Genomic DNA, 16,495 nt, shown 5'->3' on the forward strand with positions numbered 1-16,495 from the left:
AGAATAGTGAAGAAAAACCTTTTGAAGAGAGAGGACTTACCTGGAAAAGTAAGACCTTAAAAGCATTTGGAGTAACATGAGCGCTACATGAGCGCTACAGAAAGAGCGCACTCCCCTTCATTGTGAGGTTACTCAATTCAAAACTGGAATAATGTAAAGACAGATCTCTTGTTCTTAAATGCTAAGCATGTACGTAAATCAAATTGTTATCTTATAGATGTGTTTAAATGAAAAATTATATTGTTTTCTGAAGGTACATGTTTTTTATACGGATTATATTAATTTCAATATTGCATATTACCAATCATATTCTCTATTAGCCAATAATAGGAAGTGAAACTATAATTTTACTCTCCATTCGTCCTAGGTGAATTATATGTCCATTTTGTTCTCCATATACATGTACCTTGCACCCATATGACAATAGGCCTGCTTTGAAGCATGTAAAACAGATTATTTTTCTTAGCATTGATCATAATTTTTTTAACTGTTATATTCTTCCTATGAATTTGCTTAAGTCATATCATAAAACATTTATTTTTCCTCATCCATTACCCACTTCCGTTATCCCACCATCAATATTCTTTGATTTAAGGTGTACCTATAATTGTTTGTTATGAATGTAATATTTTTAATGACTTTTTAATACTATTGTATTTTGTGCAGTATCCTTGTGTAAATTATTACCTATGTAAATTGCACTCAATTCAGCCGAAAGGCTGCCATGTACAATGTTATTTATACCACAATAAATAAAATTCTCTTTATCAACTAAATCTTTGTATGAACTTAATTATCCCATGGGTTTATTCATTTACGGTACAAAGACAACTTAATTAACAAACATCCATATAGGCGAGAATAATGTGTAAATAATCACATTTAATCACATAATACTGTACTTAATATGCTCAGCTGCATAATCATGATTCAATAGTTTACCAATGCACAATTAATGATACACTGGTGCAAGCAGATGGCACATTCTGCTCACAATAGACTAAATAAAAAAAATTAAAAATTATGAATCAGTCATAGAAAATGCATACAATCAATATACCTGGATAACTTAGAGACAAATTTGTGTACATGTATAGTCACCATGTAATTTCATTCATGATATTAACTTTACCAAGTGGGTGGAATTAATTTATAAAATACATGAGAACATCATCATGTTCTGAGGTAAATGATTATTTGGCTGACTTAAACATACAACATTTGTGATTGCTTATATTTATTTTGTCATTCACAGCTATTATTCCTACGTGTACTGTTAAACATTATGTGCATATCCTTTGTTACTTAATTTTAATTCCTTCATCACAAATGACGATCTGTTCTGAATCTCCATGGTTAATATGCCTTCCAGTCCACATCAATGTTCTGTTTTTTGCTTTAATGACTAAACCATTTTACCTTCATATTTGTCAGTTTAAGATATTTCAGTTGATAAATTGGAGAAGAGTCACAATTCAAAATGAATTGGGCAACTCTCTAATCAGCTTCGAGGCTTCATGATATTCAAAATATTACACTCAATCCCTGATTTCTGCAAATCTTTCACATCTTCTTTTGACTAAAAACACTCTCCTGGAATGACTGAATTGTTATGGAATATGCTCATATGGTTATTGTTTTAAATAAAATTTCTACTCATCATTGATAAAAGAAAAGTATTTTGCTGACACAATAGAAGAATGGAAGTCATTCAATAGAAATTTGGATGGTGGATACTGTCTTTTTCAGGGCCCGTATTCAATAAACTTCTAAGACATTTTTCTTAAGTCTAAGAAAATGTCTAAGAATTTGTCTAGGTTAAGAAAGTTGCCTTAGCCGTATTCTAAACACGTAAAGCAGTTTGTCTTAGCTAAGACGAAAGATAAGACAAATTCTTAGACCCGATGACGTCATGTGGGAAAGTTGATGTGGTCGACTCGAGCAAATTAATTGCAACTCGATTTGCCTATGTAATTTGCGTGTTAAAATAAAAATCGCACCGCACGAAAACTATACACTAACATGTATGGGAGAGCGTAAGGGAGGAACGATGCTCACATAATTATTTCGGGATTGACCAACTGACACTAAAACAGTCTAGTCAAGACCACCTGAGGCTAGATCTAACATCCACTGTAGGCTTTTTATACTTTTCTGTCAAACAACTCCGAGGAGCCCAACCGGGCTTACTTATTATGTTGCAGCCGCAGGGTCTGTGAGCTCTACACAAACCTTTAAACTATGTCTCCAAAAGAAACGTGCATCAATTAATTGAATGCACATGACACCCCCCTCTAGACGTTAGTGCTTTTAAGCGATGTCTGGACACCAATTCTGAGATTCTGAGATTGAAGGGAGCGCCGTCACTAGCCGGCCGACCAGCACTAGCATTGGATTTGGAGCTACCCTTTCATTGTCTTACATCGTCTACTGTTATGATGGCCTAAAATTAATCAAATGGTAACCTTTATCAGACCCATACTATAACAAATTTTGTCTCACCTAATATTATGCCGATTGCACATTATTCCCTGTTTCCATACTTTAGCGCCAAAGACTAATAAAAGTAAGAGACGGTTTCTTTATATACGACAGCCATGTCATGATTTCGTGTTATGCATGTATGCTACTACTCGTTTAGTTGTGTACAAACAAACATACATAAGTACAAGTACACAGAGCCTATGGCGCTCCTGCGCGCTGCGCCGTCGACGCTGTATACGCGAAGCTTACGTTGTTATATAGGTCAACTGATAACCTGCGCTCGCGCTGCATGCATTGTTTTTATTCCATTTGATCGAAACCCGAAGCGGTTGCTTGCAGCATCACTGAGCTGCCGGTGCCAAAGCCCCATTTAAACATCCTCGTAGTATGCTTAAATATAGGGTAGATTTCTTACTTATCTTAGATATCTCGATTGTATTAGAATACGACATGCTACTTAAGTCCTTTTTCTTAGATAAAATCTAAGAATCCTTCTTAATCTTAAGGCAAATTTCTTAAGTCCCCATTGCTGTTATAGAATACGATTTTTGGCTAAGATTTTTTCTTAGCCAAAATTTAAGAAAAAGTACTTAGATTTCATGCTTAAGAAGTTTATTGAATACGGGCCCAGATATTTTCTGGAATAGAGATTGAGATTCTTTGTTACGTTTCTGCCTTTGCTTAATTGTTTAACATGGATGTTAAGTTAAAATATTATTTTGATAATCTGCCTTTAAAGGTATAAACCATTTCTGGTCATGCGATTGCATTGTGAAAGAAACGTTGTGGAATCGATCAGGAAAGGTTGACCATCTAGCATATAAGTATTGGTGTGTACTGCAAGGTTCTGGAATCATTAAAATGATTAGAAATTTGGCCCAGTCTTGACAAAGTTACAAGCACTGTACACAGAAAGATGTATATGGGACTACCCTATATCTATCCAGTCCGGATAGATATAATAATTTACCAAATATATCAATTAGTAGGCAATTTCCCGGCAAAATTTGTATTATCTCTTATTAGTCAAAACACATTCTTTCACCTGATTGGTAATAAGAGCTTCCATTTCAATTTTGAGAGGGGGGCGTTTCCAAAACTGGTCTTTACCTTTAAGTATCTAATGCTTTGATTGAAATAGTGCTCTTTCCTCTCATCAAAAATTCCAATATAAAATACACAATAGCTGCATAGCACATAATACTGCCATGTAGCAGACCTGAGGAGGAACTACTGGGCCCTGTTTCATAAAACTTGATATCAATAACACGTTACAAGCTACTGTTATAAGCTACTGAAATCATGGCATATGATTGGCTGAATGCAAATTTGTCATAGAAATCTAGCATTTGTTATAGATAACAAGTTTTATGAAACGAGCCCCTGGTATTCGAAGCTCCAGGATTTGATCCATGACCTTGCATCCATATGCGTGTCACAACTATCCCTTTCAATGCGCTATGGGTCCCGTTTCACAAACCTTTTTTCAATGACAAATGACAAAAATCATTGACAAATCTGTTGATAACCAATCAGAAGCAAGGATTTCAGTAGCTTATAACAAAAACTGTCATTATTCACTGACGGCAAGTTTTGTGAAACGCCCCGATGGTTCCAATACCGGGCCTGCCCTCTACTTCTGCTTGTGTTTGTACATCTTTGATGGGTTGATATCCTTGCCTGACCTAGCAAGCATTTGATAGTAGACCATGAGTCCAAACAAGACATGGGTGGTGACTACCATACAGTACTCAAAGTGGTTAGGGTAGTCCATCCCACAGATGGTGTACCATCGCTGATTATCCTGCAGGGGGGTAGTAAGAGGAGAAGAGAGAGAATGGGAGGAATTAAAGCAACGAGTATATGAAGAGTTTAATTCCAAAAGGAGCTAAATCCATTCTTGTAAAGTTCTTCAGAGAAAAAAGGAATTGTTTACCAGATTTTGTACAGGCGTCTATGGAAAAGTACTATTAGAAGGTGCAATTGCTCCCAAAATTTAGGTAAGTAATTTTGTTGAAAGACGGGTACTTAAGTGAACGATGTTCTGATATCAATAATTTTCATCAAAAGTGGATTTAGCTCCTCTTGGAATTAAGCCCTTCATATGTGCGTCTCTTTCTTACCAAACAAAGGTAGGGTGAATTGAGTGTAAGTAACACCTATGTTTCCCTGTTGTTTTTTCTTATTAGAGATGTATTCAGTTAACTCTGCATCACTCAAAGTCGCACAAGTCGAATTTTTCCCCAAGTCAAATCTAGTTTTTGACCAAAATATTTTTTGCTGTCCCAACAGATTTGACTCATGCAGAGTTAACTGTATTTTGCATCCTTTCTAATCTTTGTATAATCTATCAAAGTGGTCTGTTTGAATCTAAAGAGCTTCAACTGATTGGGAGTGTCGTGGTCGAGTGGTTTAAGGCACTTGACTGGAAATGTGATGGTCGAGGGTTTGAATCCCTACTCGGTGCTACTATCCTTTGGTAAGATATTAACCTGCACTTGCTACTCTCCACCCAGGTGTCAAATGGATACCCGGTAGGATGCGGCCGTCATTGTTGGTCAAACAGTTTTTGAGGGTCAAGTAACACCTGGCTGGAATGCTCTCCAGGGAGTGGAGATTGTGCACACAGTGTGTGTGGGCAAGCACTAAATCCAATGACCGGGGTAATAGTATATTTGTAAAGCGCTTAGAGACATTTGTATTAAACGCTATGTAAAAATTAAATATTATTATTATTAAATCTTATTATATTATATCATTTAACACCGAGTTATTGCCTTTCTAGCTCTTAACAGATGACCTTGAGGATCAACACATTTACTTTTCATAAAAGAAACACCACACAAATCCAGTAAATTGTGTATTATAATGAATTAGGATACTCCATGCCACGGGTGGTGTACCAACTCTGATTATCCTGTAGTGGTTTCACAAGAAGGAGGGGAGAAGCCAAAGAGGAATGAAGGTTAATGATAGCAATCAGGATTTTAATAATGATAATAATAGTTTGTTCTTTTATGGCATATTTTCAGGACCGCAGGCCCTCTCAAAGCGCTTTTACAGATATATTATTACCCTGGTCATCGGATTCAGGCTTTATACCCACACACAATTGTATCCACATTCTCCACTCCCTGGGGAGCATTCAAGCCAGGCGTCATTTTTACAAGCGCACACTTGCTCATCTAACCACATTAATTTTCGAATCCTACCGGGTACCCATTTTAACACCTGGGTGGAGAATGGCAAATGTAGATCAATGTCTTGCCGCGGTGGGACTTGAACTGCAGACCTTGTGATCCGCAGTCCGGTGACATCCACTCGACCACGACACCTCTACCATATTACCATTTGTATCGTGCCTAACAGCATCATATCAAATGATTTACAAACAACCGAGCTGTCCTCTGTCTTGCCTACGGGGATTTCATGTTCTTGATGTGGAATTTATAAAAAGTCTAAAATACTTGAATTTTTCGCTTTTGAATATATTTTATTTTAAGGCTACAAATGGCTCTCCATAATGTTTAAGTCCAACTTAGAGTTAAGTTCGACTTATGATCTTTGTGAAACACCCCCCAGGACTATATTCCCACGCCTCATCTTAAGGCATCATAGCAGTATCAAGATCTCATCAGAGCAATTGTTTTAAACGTTGACACTTATGGCAGTCAATATTATACAAATAATACACAGCAGTGTGGGCATTAGCAAGAATTATCCCCACAAGGTACCTTTGGAACAGTCTAACACACCCGAGGCAGTAGCCGAGGGTGTTTGGACTGTTTTGAAGGTACTAAGTGTGGGAACAAAATGATGTGTATTATTTGTTTTATAAGATTATGTTTTATTTGTTTCATAAAAAATTGTTATATATGTTATGATTTTACTAATGACCGGTCATTAGAATTGGATAATTACCGGTCATTATCCATATTACACGTTAGGCAAAATCACGAGTACGCTTTCAACCAATCATTTGATTAGGATCCACGTCATCATCTTATAATTGCATACCGGTAGGATGCGGCCGTCATAGTTGGTCAAACAGTTTTTGAGCGTCAAGTAACGCCTGGCTGGAATGCTCCCCAGTGAGTGGAGATGTTTGTGCGGACAAGCACTGAATCCAATGACCGGGTGATAGTATATTTGTAAAGCGCTTAGAGACATTTGTTTTACTGGTAAGCGCTATATCAAAATTAAATATTACTAATATTATTACTAAAACATGATCATTTAATGTTATTACCTTAGGAGGTTGTTGATCTGGTAGGCAATGCCAATCAAAGTAGTTCTCATCATAATCTGAGGTGGATAGGTATTTCTGCTTGTAGGCAAGCTGGATGAGAGATAAGCATACAATTCCTCAGTGTACATCAATTCAATTCAAGGTTTTATTTCGAAAACACATAGAGTACTATGATGCACATGCTGCAGCTAAAAAGCTGAAATGTATGTGTTTACAAGTATTAAGGATACATATACCGGTAAATAAAAAAGAAGATTCATTCATAAAACATATCTACATAATCGTACATTGAAACCATGACAGATAAAATACTGGTCTGGTTAAAAAGGCAACTATTCAAATATACAAATTAAAACAAAGATTGGGTTTGTAAAGAAAAACTTAAAACAATCAGCAATTATTGAGAAGATCAATAAAATATGGTATTGCACTTTGTTTAAAACAGGAGGTTCTGCATTTAGATTGACTATACTTGTGTTTATTTCTAAATGACATGCTAACAATTTTTCGTTCAGGAATCCAATGCAATAAAGATATACCAAATGCTTCAATATTATTTAATTGTTTTCAGGGCAAGAGTTGTCTATACCCCTGTTCAAAGGGATGTCATGGACCTAATCAAGACTAGAAATTGGCTAATTTTACAAAATTGTTGTATTACCTGTCCTAGGGCAGTGTACATGGTAACTTGTTCCTGGCGGTTTCCAGTCTCTTCGTGCAGTCCAGTAGACTGGTAGGTTTGCGGATTCATAAAGTATACCATGATGATGTAGAGAAGATAATGGGCAAATACTACAATGCCCACAGTGTCAAAGAATGGTGTCCCACCTGTAATAATAATAATAATAATAATATTAATGTAGGAGACAGGAGAGGAAAATTAAAAGAGAGAGAGGGGGAGAGAGGGGGGAAAGAGAGAGGGGAAAGAGATGAGATAGATAGAGAGAGATGAGAAAAGGAATCAGGACTAGAGTATGACTGAGGGTTCAAAATATATACAATGATTAAAAAAAAGGGGGGGGCAAATACCACAACGATGACAATGTCAAAGGATAGTATTCCACAAGAAAGAGTGAGAGAGAGAAGGGAGAGAGAGGAGGGGGAGAGAGAGGGAGAGAGAGAGGGAGAGAAGGAGAGAAGGAGAGGAGAGAGAGAGAGAGAGAGAGAGAAGGAGAAAAAGATAGAGAGAGAGAGAGAGAGCTGGCCAACGAAGTGTGCAGCATTATTTATTACTTTTATTTCCTAAGTCTGCACTACAATTCTCAAGTAGGCACCATGGATTCAATTGAACCATATATGTGCACACTTAAAGATGCTCAAGCTTGGGTATATAGAGGTTTGGTTTCTATCGGTCCTATCGGTCCTATTGGTTTATATTGGTCTTATTGGTTTCAATTGGACCAATTGGCCCCATTTGACTATAATCGGGATTTCAATTGGTTTCAATTGGACCAATTGGCCCCATCAGACTTAAATTGGACTTCAATTTGACCTCGCCAAGCGCTCGAAACCTCGCTTGCTCGGATTTCCAACTCTCGAATCACCCCTGATATATAATATTAAACGTGCATGTGAAAAATAACCTGCATGCTACATGTAAAAAGCAATAACAGGGTAAAAAAAAATTTCTAAACCTGCTCAGAGGACATATCTTAACAAATTATGATCAAAATTTACATGCTAAAGATTAAACTGCATCTCATCTGGCATGCTAAAGATTTAACCTGCTTAAACTGTAAGACTGTATTTTGCGAAATGCATGCTAATTTTTAAATTGCAGGCTGGGTTTTAGCCTGCTTAAACTGCAAGACTGTGTTTTGCTTAATGCATGCTAATTTTTAAATATAACAGGCTAAAATTTAAACTGCTAAAACATGTAAGACTGTTTTTGCAAAATACAGGCTAAAATTTAACATGCAATGGAATAATTAGCATGTATTTAAGAATGCAGGCCAGACGCAGGTTCAAAGCAGGCTAAATAAGCCTGCGTTTTCGGTAAGGGATTAGATATCATACAGGACACCAGTATAGCAAGGCAGGATCTCCAAAAGATAACGGAAAATAGAACCGAGTTAGAAACACCTTGTCATGTCAATGTGAGTTGCTCAACCTAGTAGTATTAAATATACACGCTATACTACGGTTGTCTTACCGTGTTTTCCAAATGGTCTGGCATCATCTACCGGCTTCCTATCCCCAATCCACACAATCAGCAAGTAGATGGCAAAGAGTACAGCCAAGCAGAACCCTGTAGGAACCCCATACATATCATGAGGGATGTGGTAGATAATGATGAACTGGATGGTTGCCACAGGGAATGCAAACACTCCTGCTACAGTTGCACTGATCACCTCCACTGGCATTCTGAAGCAAAAATAGCAAAATGATAGTCATAACAACCACATTATCGAATGTATACTAGCCGTGTCATTATATTGCACTCCAAAAGTGACTTTGTCTACTGATCCTTGTCCTTGTTCATCTCAAGCTCTTACATCATACTCCAAGAGCAATAAGGATCTGGAACCATCTGCCAGGCTCAGCAGTCAATGCAACAGGAATAACCACTTCAAGGAGGCTGCTCTACCCTCCATCAGAATGATGCAGCCCCCTGTTGGTTCTCACATCATATCAGCTTACTAGCTTGGTTTTTACTTGCACTGGACTCAGAATATTTTACTGTAAATTAACAAGTGCTTTGTCCACACACCATTCCAGCAATTCATGACACTCCTTGTAGGTACTCGCCTCATGTACCATCCCAGTATAGTTTCCTGAGTGAGCTGCCAGAGGGATTACCCTACCAAGTACCAAGTATAACCTGCTGTTCCTCCCAGGTATGGGCAGAATATGTATTATCATTGATAAGTATATTTTATAAAACATAACAGTTATTAAACTTTTAAAAAAGAGTACATTTTTTAAATGTCCTCTATTCCTCTGTAATAAATTGCTCTCATTATTTGCCAGCCTTGCTCTATAGCCAGCTAGGTGAGGGGAGAGGGCGAGGGAAGAAAAGGTGGATGCCCATGAAAGCCATCCAAACAAAAGATAAAGCAAGTAAGAAAAATGCACAAAGTACCACTTGTAGTATTAAATTACTCTTGTTTTTGCCAGCCCGACTCCCCGGTGCAAGCAGGAGAAGCATAGAGGAGATTGTTGCTACATGTAAAGAGCACCGGATGACAAAGCAGATCGATTGCAACACAGACATGATGATTCATATTATCAATGCGCACAGTTCTATGTTAAAAACACTTTAATTCTCCAATACCAGTAAGCTTATTGCAGCAGCCATTTTGGGGCACAGGGAAGACCAGTCTATACAGAAGCCCCATCACTTCAGCTGATGAGCTCTCTGGACCCCAAACAGACAGCAGCCCTACTCTCTCCAAGACTCAGATTAATGATCAACCTCTTTTCTGATCGATTCCACAACGTTTCTTTCACAATGCAATCGCATGACCAGAACTGGTCTATACCTTTAATATCAATCATACTAAATCATATGAGAGAGTACAACTTATCTGTTGAATGAAACATGACTTACGAATTGCTCTCATATTTGCCAGCTTTGCTCCCCAGCCAGCGGGGTGTGGCAAAGAAAAGGAAATTGTGGCTGCACATGAACGTAGCCCAGAAGAAAAAGCTGGTAATTGGAACCCAGTAGTAACGGTCATAGATGTTTGGGTCGGTGTCATGCCATGTCCACCAAAGGTGCTTGATGCCCATGATGTCATAGGGAATGTCTGAAATATAAATGAAGGGGAGGCAGCGTGGCACAATTGGATTGTCATCTGGTGTGTGGGTGATCATTGGGTTTTTACAGACGTGTATCAATCAGATATGATTATTTACGTCTGGGGACCGACCTTAAACGTCACCATCCGAAAGACATGAGTCAGTTTCGAACCAGCGTTCTCAGCTGAATCAGTTTGTAACTTCCATTGTTTGCTGGATTACAGGCGCACGCCAAAATATTATTAAGTGCTATATGAATCACGATTTATTATTTATCATTAACCTCAATCCTACTCACCAAGTAGAACTGTGACCAGTGCCTGTGCAAATGGCTCTGCCCAAAATGGGAGGCGTAGTCGAGACACAGCAACGAAGGATGGATACATAAACATGTAATCTGTAAAAGTAAACAGCAAAAGAAATAGATAATTTACCTATTACCACCTTTACTACCTGTACTATTCTGTCATATCAAATGTATTACCGGTATAGAATGTTCAACTAGTTGAAGGGCTCTTCAAGTGTTGTAGTCCAGTGGTTTAAGCACTCTACTTGAAATTCAAAGGTCCTATAGAAATGCCTATAATTATTATTATTATTACTTACACATGCAGAGAATGTATGTTGGTAGTCTCTTCGCTAGCAGCATTACAGTGGCCTGGGCATGCCAGAAGTTGTCAATGTCAGGAAGAATATAACTGATGGATTCCACAACAAATGCATGGATGAGGATGGCTAGAAGGTACCAGGCAAATCGACCTCCTCTTTTAAATGCTAGGTGGGGAGAAAATTATTATTATTATTATTTATTCCGCAGAAACAAAGAAAATTATTGAATACAAAACAAGAGTACATTTAGAAGAGAGTCACATGGATGCCGGGAACATAAAAGATTAACTTAATAACTATGATTGAAGGAAGACAAGATGGAGGAAGGAAAGGGAAGAGGAAGAGGAGAAGGAGAATGTCAAATGACGAAAGGAGGAACAAGAGAAGAATAAGTGGGAGGTAGAATGGGAGCAGAATAGTGTAATCCTATCAAGTAATAATGAAACTCTATACAAGAATTTTAAAGAAAAAGTATACTTTAAAAAAATTGGATTATTGCCAGAGGCACTTTGGGGGATGCTGCCCCCAACCCCCTTGGGGGGTTCTCACGTATATTGGGTATACGGGGATGTGCCGCTCGGAAGGGTGACTTTTTCAGGAAAGATCCTTAGACATGGGTCCCCTTTTCATAAAAAAAATCCTTAGACATGGGTCCCTTTTTTCATTTATTCCTTTCCCCTCTTTTCTCCGGGATTTTGGGATTTTCTCCTACATTGCAAATGCCTAAATCTCTCCCATCTCTAAATAAATGAATCCTTCGGTTGATTGCATTTCCAGTGTACAAGGTGTACGCACTGACCTCTAAGTCAGTAGCTTGTAAACTCAACTAGATCCCGGGGTACCACATATATCACGACCCCATGGGCTCTATACCGGGTACTCATATGGCATAATGCGCGCTAGGTATGGTATCCGCCCGTATAGGGGTTGTACCCCCGGAAACTTGTAGCGCTTTACACGCTGAAAATGATATGATCATCAGCTATACCCTGCGTAACCTCTGTCCAGCAGCCGGGCAGCAGCGGGGCTCAAGCAGGGAGCTATATAGCCAATGCTTGAGAGCTCGTGTACGGGTACGTTAATTAAAACAGGAAAAGTCCTTCAATTAGAACAGATGCTAGAGGTGCTAGCACAATATAACTATGTTGCATGGTGTTTTCATCTTTATGTGTGTAAACTACTTGTAAACTACATGTTGTATGGTACAGTTTACTAATAAAGAATTTTATCGAGAAACTGCAAAATTTTTGGCCATTGTATTAATACACACATAGGTGCATTACTATCCTGGCTGTGTATTAAAAGCTGTGCTATTGATTCTCAACATTTCAAACACCACTGTATAAAACTCAACCAATTTCACTAAAAATCTATACTTTAGTGACAATCGATAAGATCTAAATAGCAGTAAAATACATTTTTTCAACTTTCCGATGTTAGAAAGAATAATTTAAAAAATCAAATTGTGAGTCCAATGTCGAACTTGCCGATCAGCCGCATCGGCATGATTGTGTGCATCTCTGTGTTATGAGTGTATTGACTATTCATGTATTTAAATGCTGCCTATTAACGCATAGTGCAGTGCTAAAGGTCAATATGCATTAGCGTTGACTCTCCATATGCTTTGCTGGAGTGTATTATTACAGCTTAAAAAATGTAATATTTGACGTTTGAAATCCTTAGACATGGGTCCATTTTTCACAAAAAATCCTTAGACATGGGTACCTATTTCAGCAAAAGGACCCTTGGATGTGGGTATGGGTTCGGAGGTCTCAGCCGCACACCCCCGTCCGACTATAATCTGAGTATATGTTCCCCCCCCCTCCCGGGGGGAACATATACCCCATTTGCACAACTTTAGGTCTCCATTTCAAGCAGGTGATTCCTACAAAATTAGGTTAGAATCCAGCTAAAATAATCTCATCTGTTGAGCTAAATGGGCATTAATTCTGTTTAATTTTTTTTTCTTCAAGTTAATGCCTTTCTGGCTCTAGGCATAAGATATTATGTTTTTATTTCAGATTTCTTTTTAAAATAAATAAGACGATATAAATACGAATAAGCCAAAATATACAAACCATGTCTAATGAGCAAGAAAGCAAGAATATGGTAGAGAATCTCAGCGACAAAGAAACTGCTGTGATTGGTCCATATCTCACGGGGATCTCGAAAGGCGATCAACCAATCCAAGATCTGCGGGGGGGGGGGGGGGGGGGGGGGGACCCAAAAGACAAGAAAGATTTATCAATCTAAAACTGAATCACAAGAAATTATTTTAGTTTCTTTATATCAAAACTTTGAAGGTAGATCTATTTCGTGAAAGTTTAAAGGATTATTGAAACAGCCTGGTGATTGTACTCCTGCTATCTGCACTACATCTTCAAAACACCGCCACAAGGCTTGTAAATGAACTAAATGAACTCTTTAATTCTCCAATGCCATATAGTTGACCACCTGTTACAATACCACAAACAATAGCAACATATAAGTTGCTATGTCAGACATGTCAGACTAAACTACCGGTAATATTCTAAAATAGACAATGGTATGTTATTTCCCCCAGCTAATAAGCACACGCACATGTACGTTCATAAAAGAATTGCATGCTTCCGTACATATGTACAATACATCATCATTGCCTTTGTCTTCCTGGTGATGCTACAGCATGTCTGACATAGCAACTTACATGTTGCTATATTGTATTACGTATTGTGACAGGTGGTCGACTTCAGCAAAGATACATAGACTACCCCTTCCTCAAGTTAGCTCATTGATGACTGATGGATGATATCACAAGGGGAATGAGATCTGGAGGTTTTTGGGGTGGAGCTTAGCAAGTTTGAAAAACAAATATTGCAAAAAATATATAAAAAATCTATGAAACAAATTCAGAAGTTTATATTAAATATAAAAATATGAGATGTATGCAGGACTGCACACCAACAGGAATAAACGTATTTCGATGTCATGGGCCCTTTAATATTGTAGATTGAATGGCAATGCATTCATTATAATAATTCATTGCCATTCAATCTACATTTCAACTCACCTTACGAATATCACTGCCTGTTACTGCCATATTTGAAGTCTCGCGATCGCGATGAAGTCTCTGCTTAGCCTAGGAGTAGGACGGGAGCTCCGGAGGACTGAGAAGGAGTGATCGGAGGGGTAAAAATCGCAATGCCTGCCTAGCTACAGCTACAGTCAGTAAACATGGTATACTGCACGACACGTAGATTTCCACTAAATCTATCAAGTTTGGACCACTCATCTAGCTATCATGTTAATCACTTAATAAGTTAATTCTAATCATGTCGGATCACGTCACCCTGACCCAAGCCCCTGGATAAAATGCCTAGCTGGAGCTGGAGCTTGTACAAGTAGCACTGGTGCGCGGCAGAGCTAGCAAGAGAAGTTTCACCTCCGCGCGCTCCCTGAATACCCTCGACGGTATATATATATACCGTCGAGGTATAAGCCTCTGACTCGACTGCACTACTGGGGCCTGGGGCCAAACCGTGAAAACTTCTTGTCTACCGAAAGCTACTTGTCGATTCACGCAGCCCTATTTGCCAAGATCAAGGACAACATCCTGACTAACTATTTATTCGATGGGCAGCGCAAATGTGCGTACGAATTAAGGGGGGGGGGGGGGTCAAACCAGGGGCGTAGACACCGGGGGGGGGGGGATGAGGGGGATGCATCCCCCCCCCCCAGGTTTTGGGGAATGATATTTGCTTACTTAATAAGTCATAATGATGATAATAATAGTAATAATAATAATGATAACAATTATAATATTAATAATAATAATAATTATGATGATGATAATAATAATCCTCATCATTATTGTAATTGTGTTTATTGTTATTAGCCGCATTCACACGGTGAAAGCCAATTCAGACGGTAAAAAAAGAAAATCTTACAAGTATTTTGTGGTTATCTTGTGGTTTGGAAACCACAAGATAACCACAAGATAAAACAGGCGCGGATCTACGGGGGGGGTTAGGGGGTTTCAACCCCCTTGGACGGCCCCAAAAAAAAAAAAAAAAAAAAAAGGGGGAAAAAAAGAAGAAAAAAAAAAGAAAAAAAGAACGCACGCTGGAGAGAAACCCTTTCAAGTGCAAATATTGTGAGAAGATATTCAACTCATCTGGTAACTTAACTAAACACATGATAACTCTGGATATAACTGTGTATTTAACTGTTTATACTTGATTTAAAAAGACGTTGCATGCACTGCTTTTTATGGTCTCCATTGTGTTAATAGATGCCAGGAAAACATCACTTACGGGGTTCAAATGAACACCCCAAAAAAAATCGGATCGCCGCTTCGCGGCTCTGCATCGTCATTATTGGTCAACCCCCCCCCCTTGGCAAAAAGCTAGATCCGCCCCTGAGTCATCCCCCCCCCCCAGGTGTACGAACCTGTCTACGCCACTGGGTCAAACGTTAAAAAAAAAAACGAAGGTGGAGGTGAAAATAAAGAAAGACAGATTCCCGGCATTCCCGCTGAATAAATGAGAATGCAAAAAAAAAGGATCACATTTTTGAAAGAAGAATTTTAGCATTGATTGGAGAAAAAGTTCCGGCAAATTAGGATACCTGAATATAAACCGCCGCGGTTTGCACAAAGACCTGATACGTATTTGCGTTGGCCGAGTTTTAAATCATCGATATACCTTATCTACTTTCCTTGAGAGAGGGGTGTATAGAGCTCTGGGAAGGGTAAGGAAATTGTCCAATGCATCTTTCAACCTATTTGTAATTACACAAAGGATAACCAATATTAATTTTTGGGAAATTGTGATTTACTGCAATGTGCAGAGGCGGCCCTCCCAGGGAGGCGGAGGGGGCACAGAGCCCCCCCCCCCACACTTTTCAAGCGCCCAAAAAGTGTCCCTTTTTACATAGGAAAAGTGCCCTTTTAACTTTTTAAGAAGTGCCCCTTTTTACATAGGAATCGTGCCCCTTTTACTTTGACAAGTTCCCCTATTGATTTATAAAAATGCTCCTTTTCAACTCCGTATAAGTGCCCCCTTTTATTTGGACACGTGCATCTTTTCCTTCAACAAGTTCCAATTTTTCTTTTGCAATAAGTGTCCACTTTCCATTCTCACGACTGCCCTTTTTAATCTCTAGTAAGTGCCCGTAGCTAGGTAAGTGCCCCCTTCACCTCTGATAAATGTCCTATTTAAATCTGAGAGATACGTGCCTCTTTTACTTTGACAAGGGCCCCTTTTCCTTTGTAAAGGTACCCCTTCCCCTTTTAATAACTACCCACATTTTAACTCGGATAGGCCTAAGCGCACCTTTTATTTTCACATGTGCTCTTTTTCCTTTAAGTGCCCCTCTTTCTTATGATAAGTTCCCCATTAAAAAAAGAGCCACTTTTCCTTCTCATAAGTGCCC

General features: G+C 38.6%; 1 protein-coding gene across 1 annotated transcript; it reads right to left on the reverse strand.

The window, feature by feature from the left end:
• Positions 1–3,505: 3,505 nt before the first annotated feature.
• On the reverse strand, positions 3,506–14,471 carry LOC752500. Its single transcript, XM_001175936.4, has 9 exons — positions 14,133–14,471; positions 13,162–13,276; positions 11,081–11,248; positions 10,773–10,871; positions 10,284–10,482; positions 8,886–9,097; positions 7,395–7,561; positions 6,734–6,823; positions 3,506–4,288 (listed from the first exon to the last, which is right to left on the reverse strand). The coding sequence occupies exons 1-9, from the start codon at positions 14,160–14,162 to the stop codon at positions 4,118–4,120; spliced, it is 1,251 nt and encodes a 416-aa protein (XP_001175936.1). The 5' UTR covers positions 14,163–14,471; the 3' UTR covers positions 3,506–4,117.
• Positions 14,472–16,495: the final 2,024 nt, after the last annotated feature.

The sequence above is a fragment of the Strongylocentrotus purpuratus genome, unplaced genomic scaffold, assembly GCF_000002235.5.
Source record: "Strongylocentrotus purpuratus isolate Spur 01 unplaced genomic scaffold, Spur_5.0 spur5_scaffold_10, whole genome shotgun sequence".
NCBI lineage: Eukaryota > Metazoa > Echinodermata > Echinoidea > Camarodonta > Strongylocentrotidae > Strongylocentrotus > Strongylocentrotus purpuratus.

Bases quoted from the DNA above. Each gene is read 5' to 3' on its own strand.
- LOC752500 (XM_001175936.4), bottom strand. From the start codon at position 14,162: ATGGCAGTAACAGGCAGTGATATTCGTAAG. The intron at 11,249-13,161 runs GTTTGTATATTT...CTCCCCACCTAG, and splicing joins TTTCTTGCTCATTAGACATG to CATTTAAAAGAGGAGGTCGA. The intron at 6,824-7,394 runs GTAATACAACAA...TCTCTCATCCAG, and splicing joins TGTACACTGCCCTAGGACAG to CTTGCCTACAAGCAGAAATA.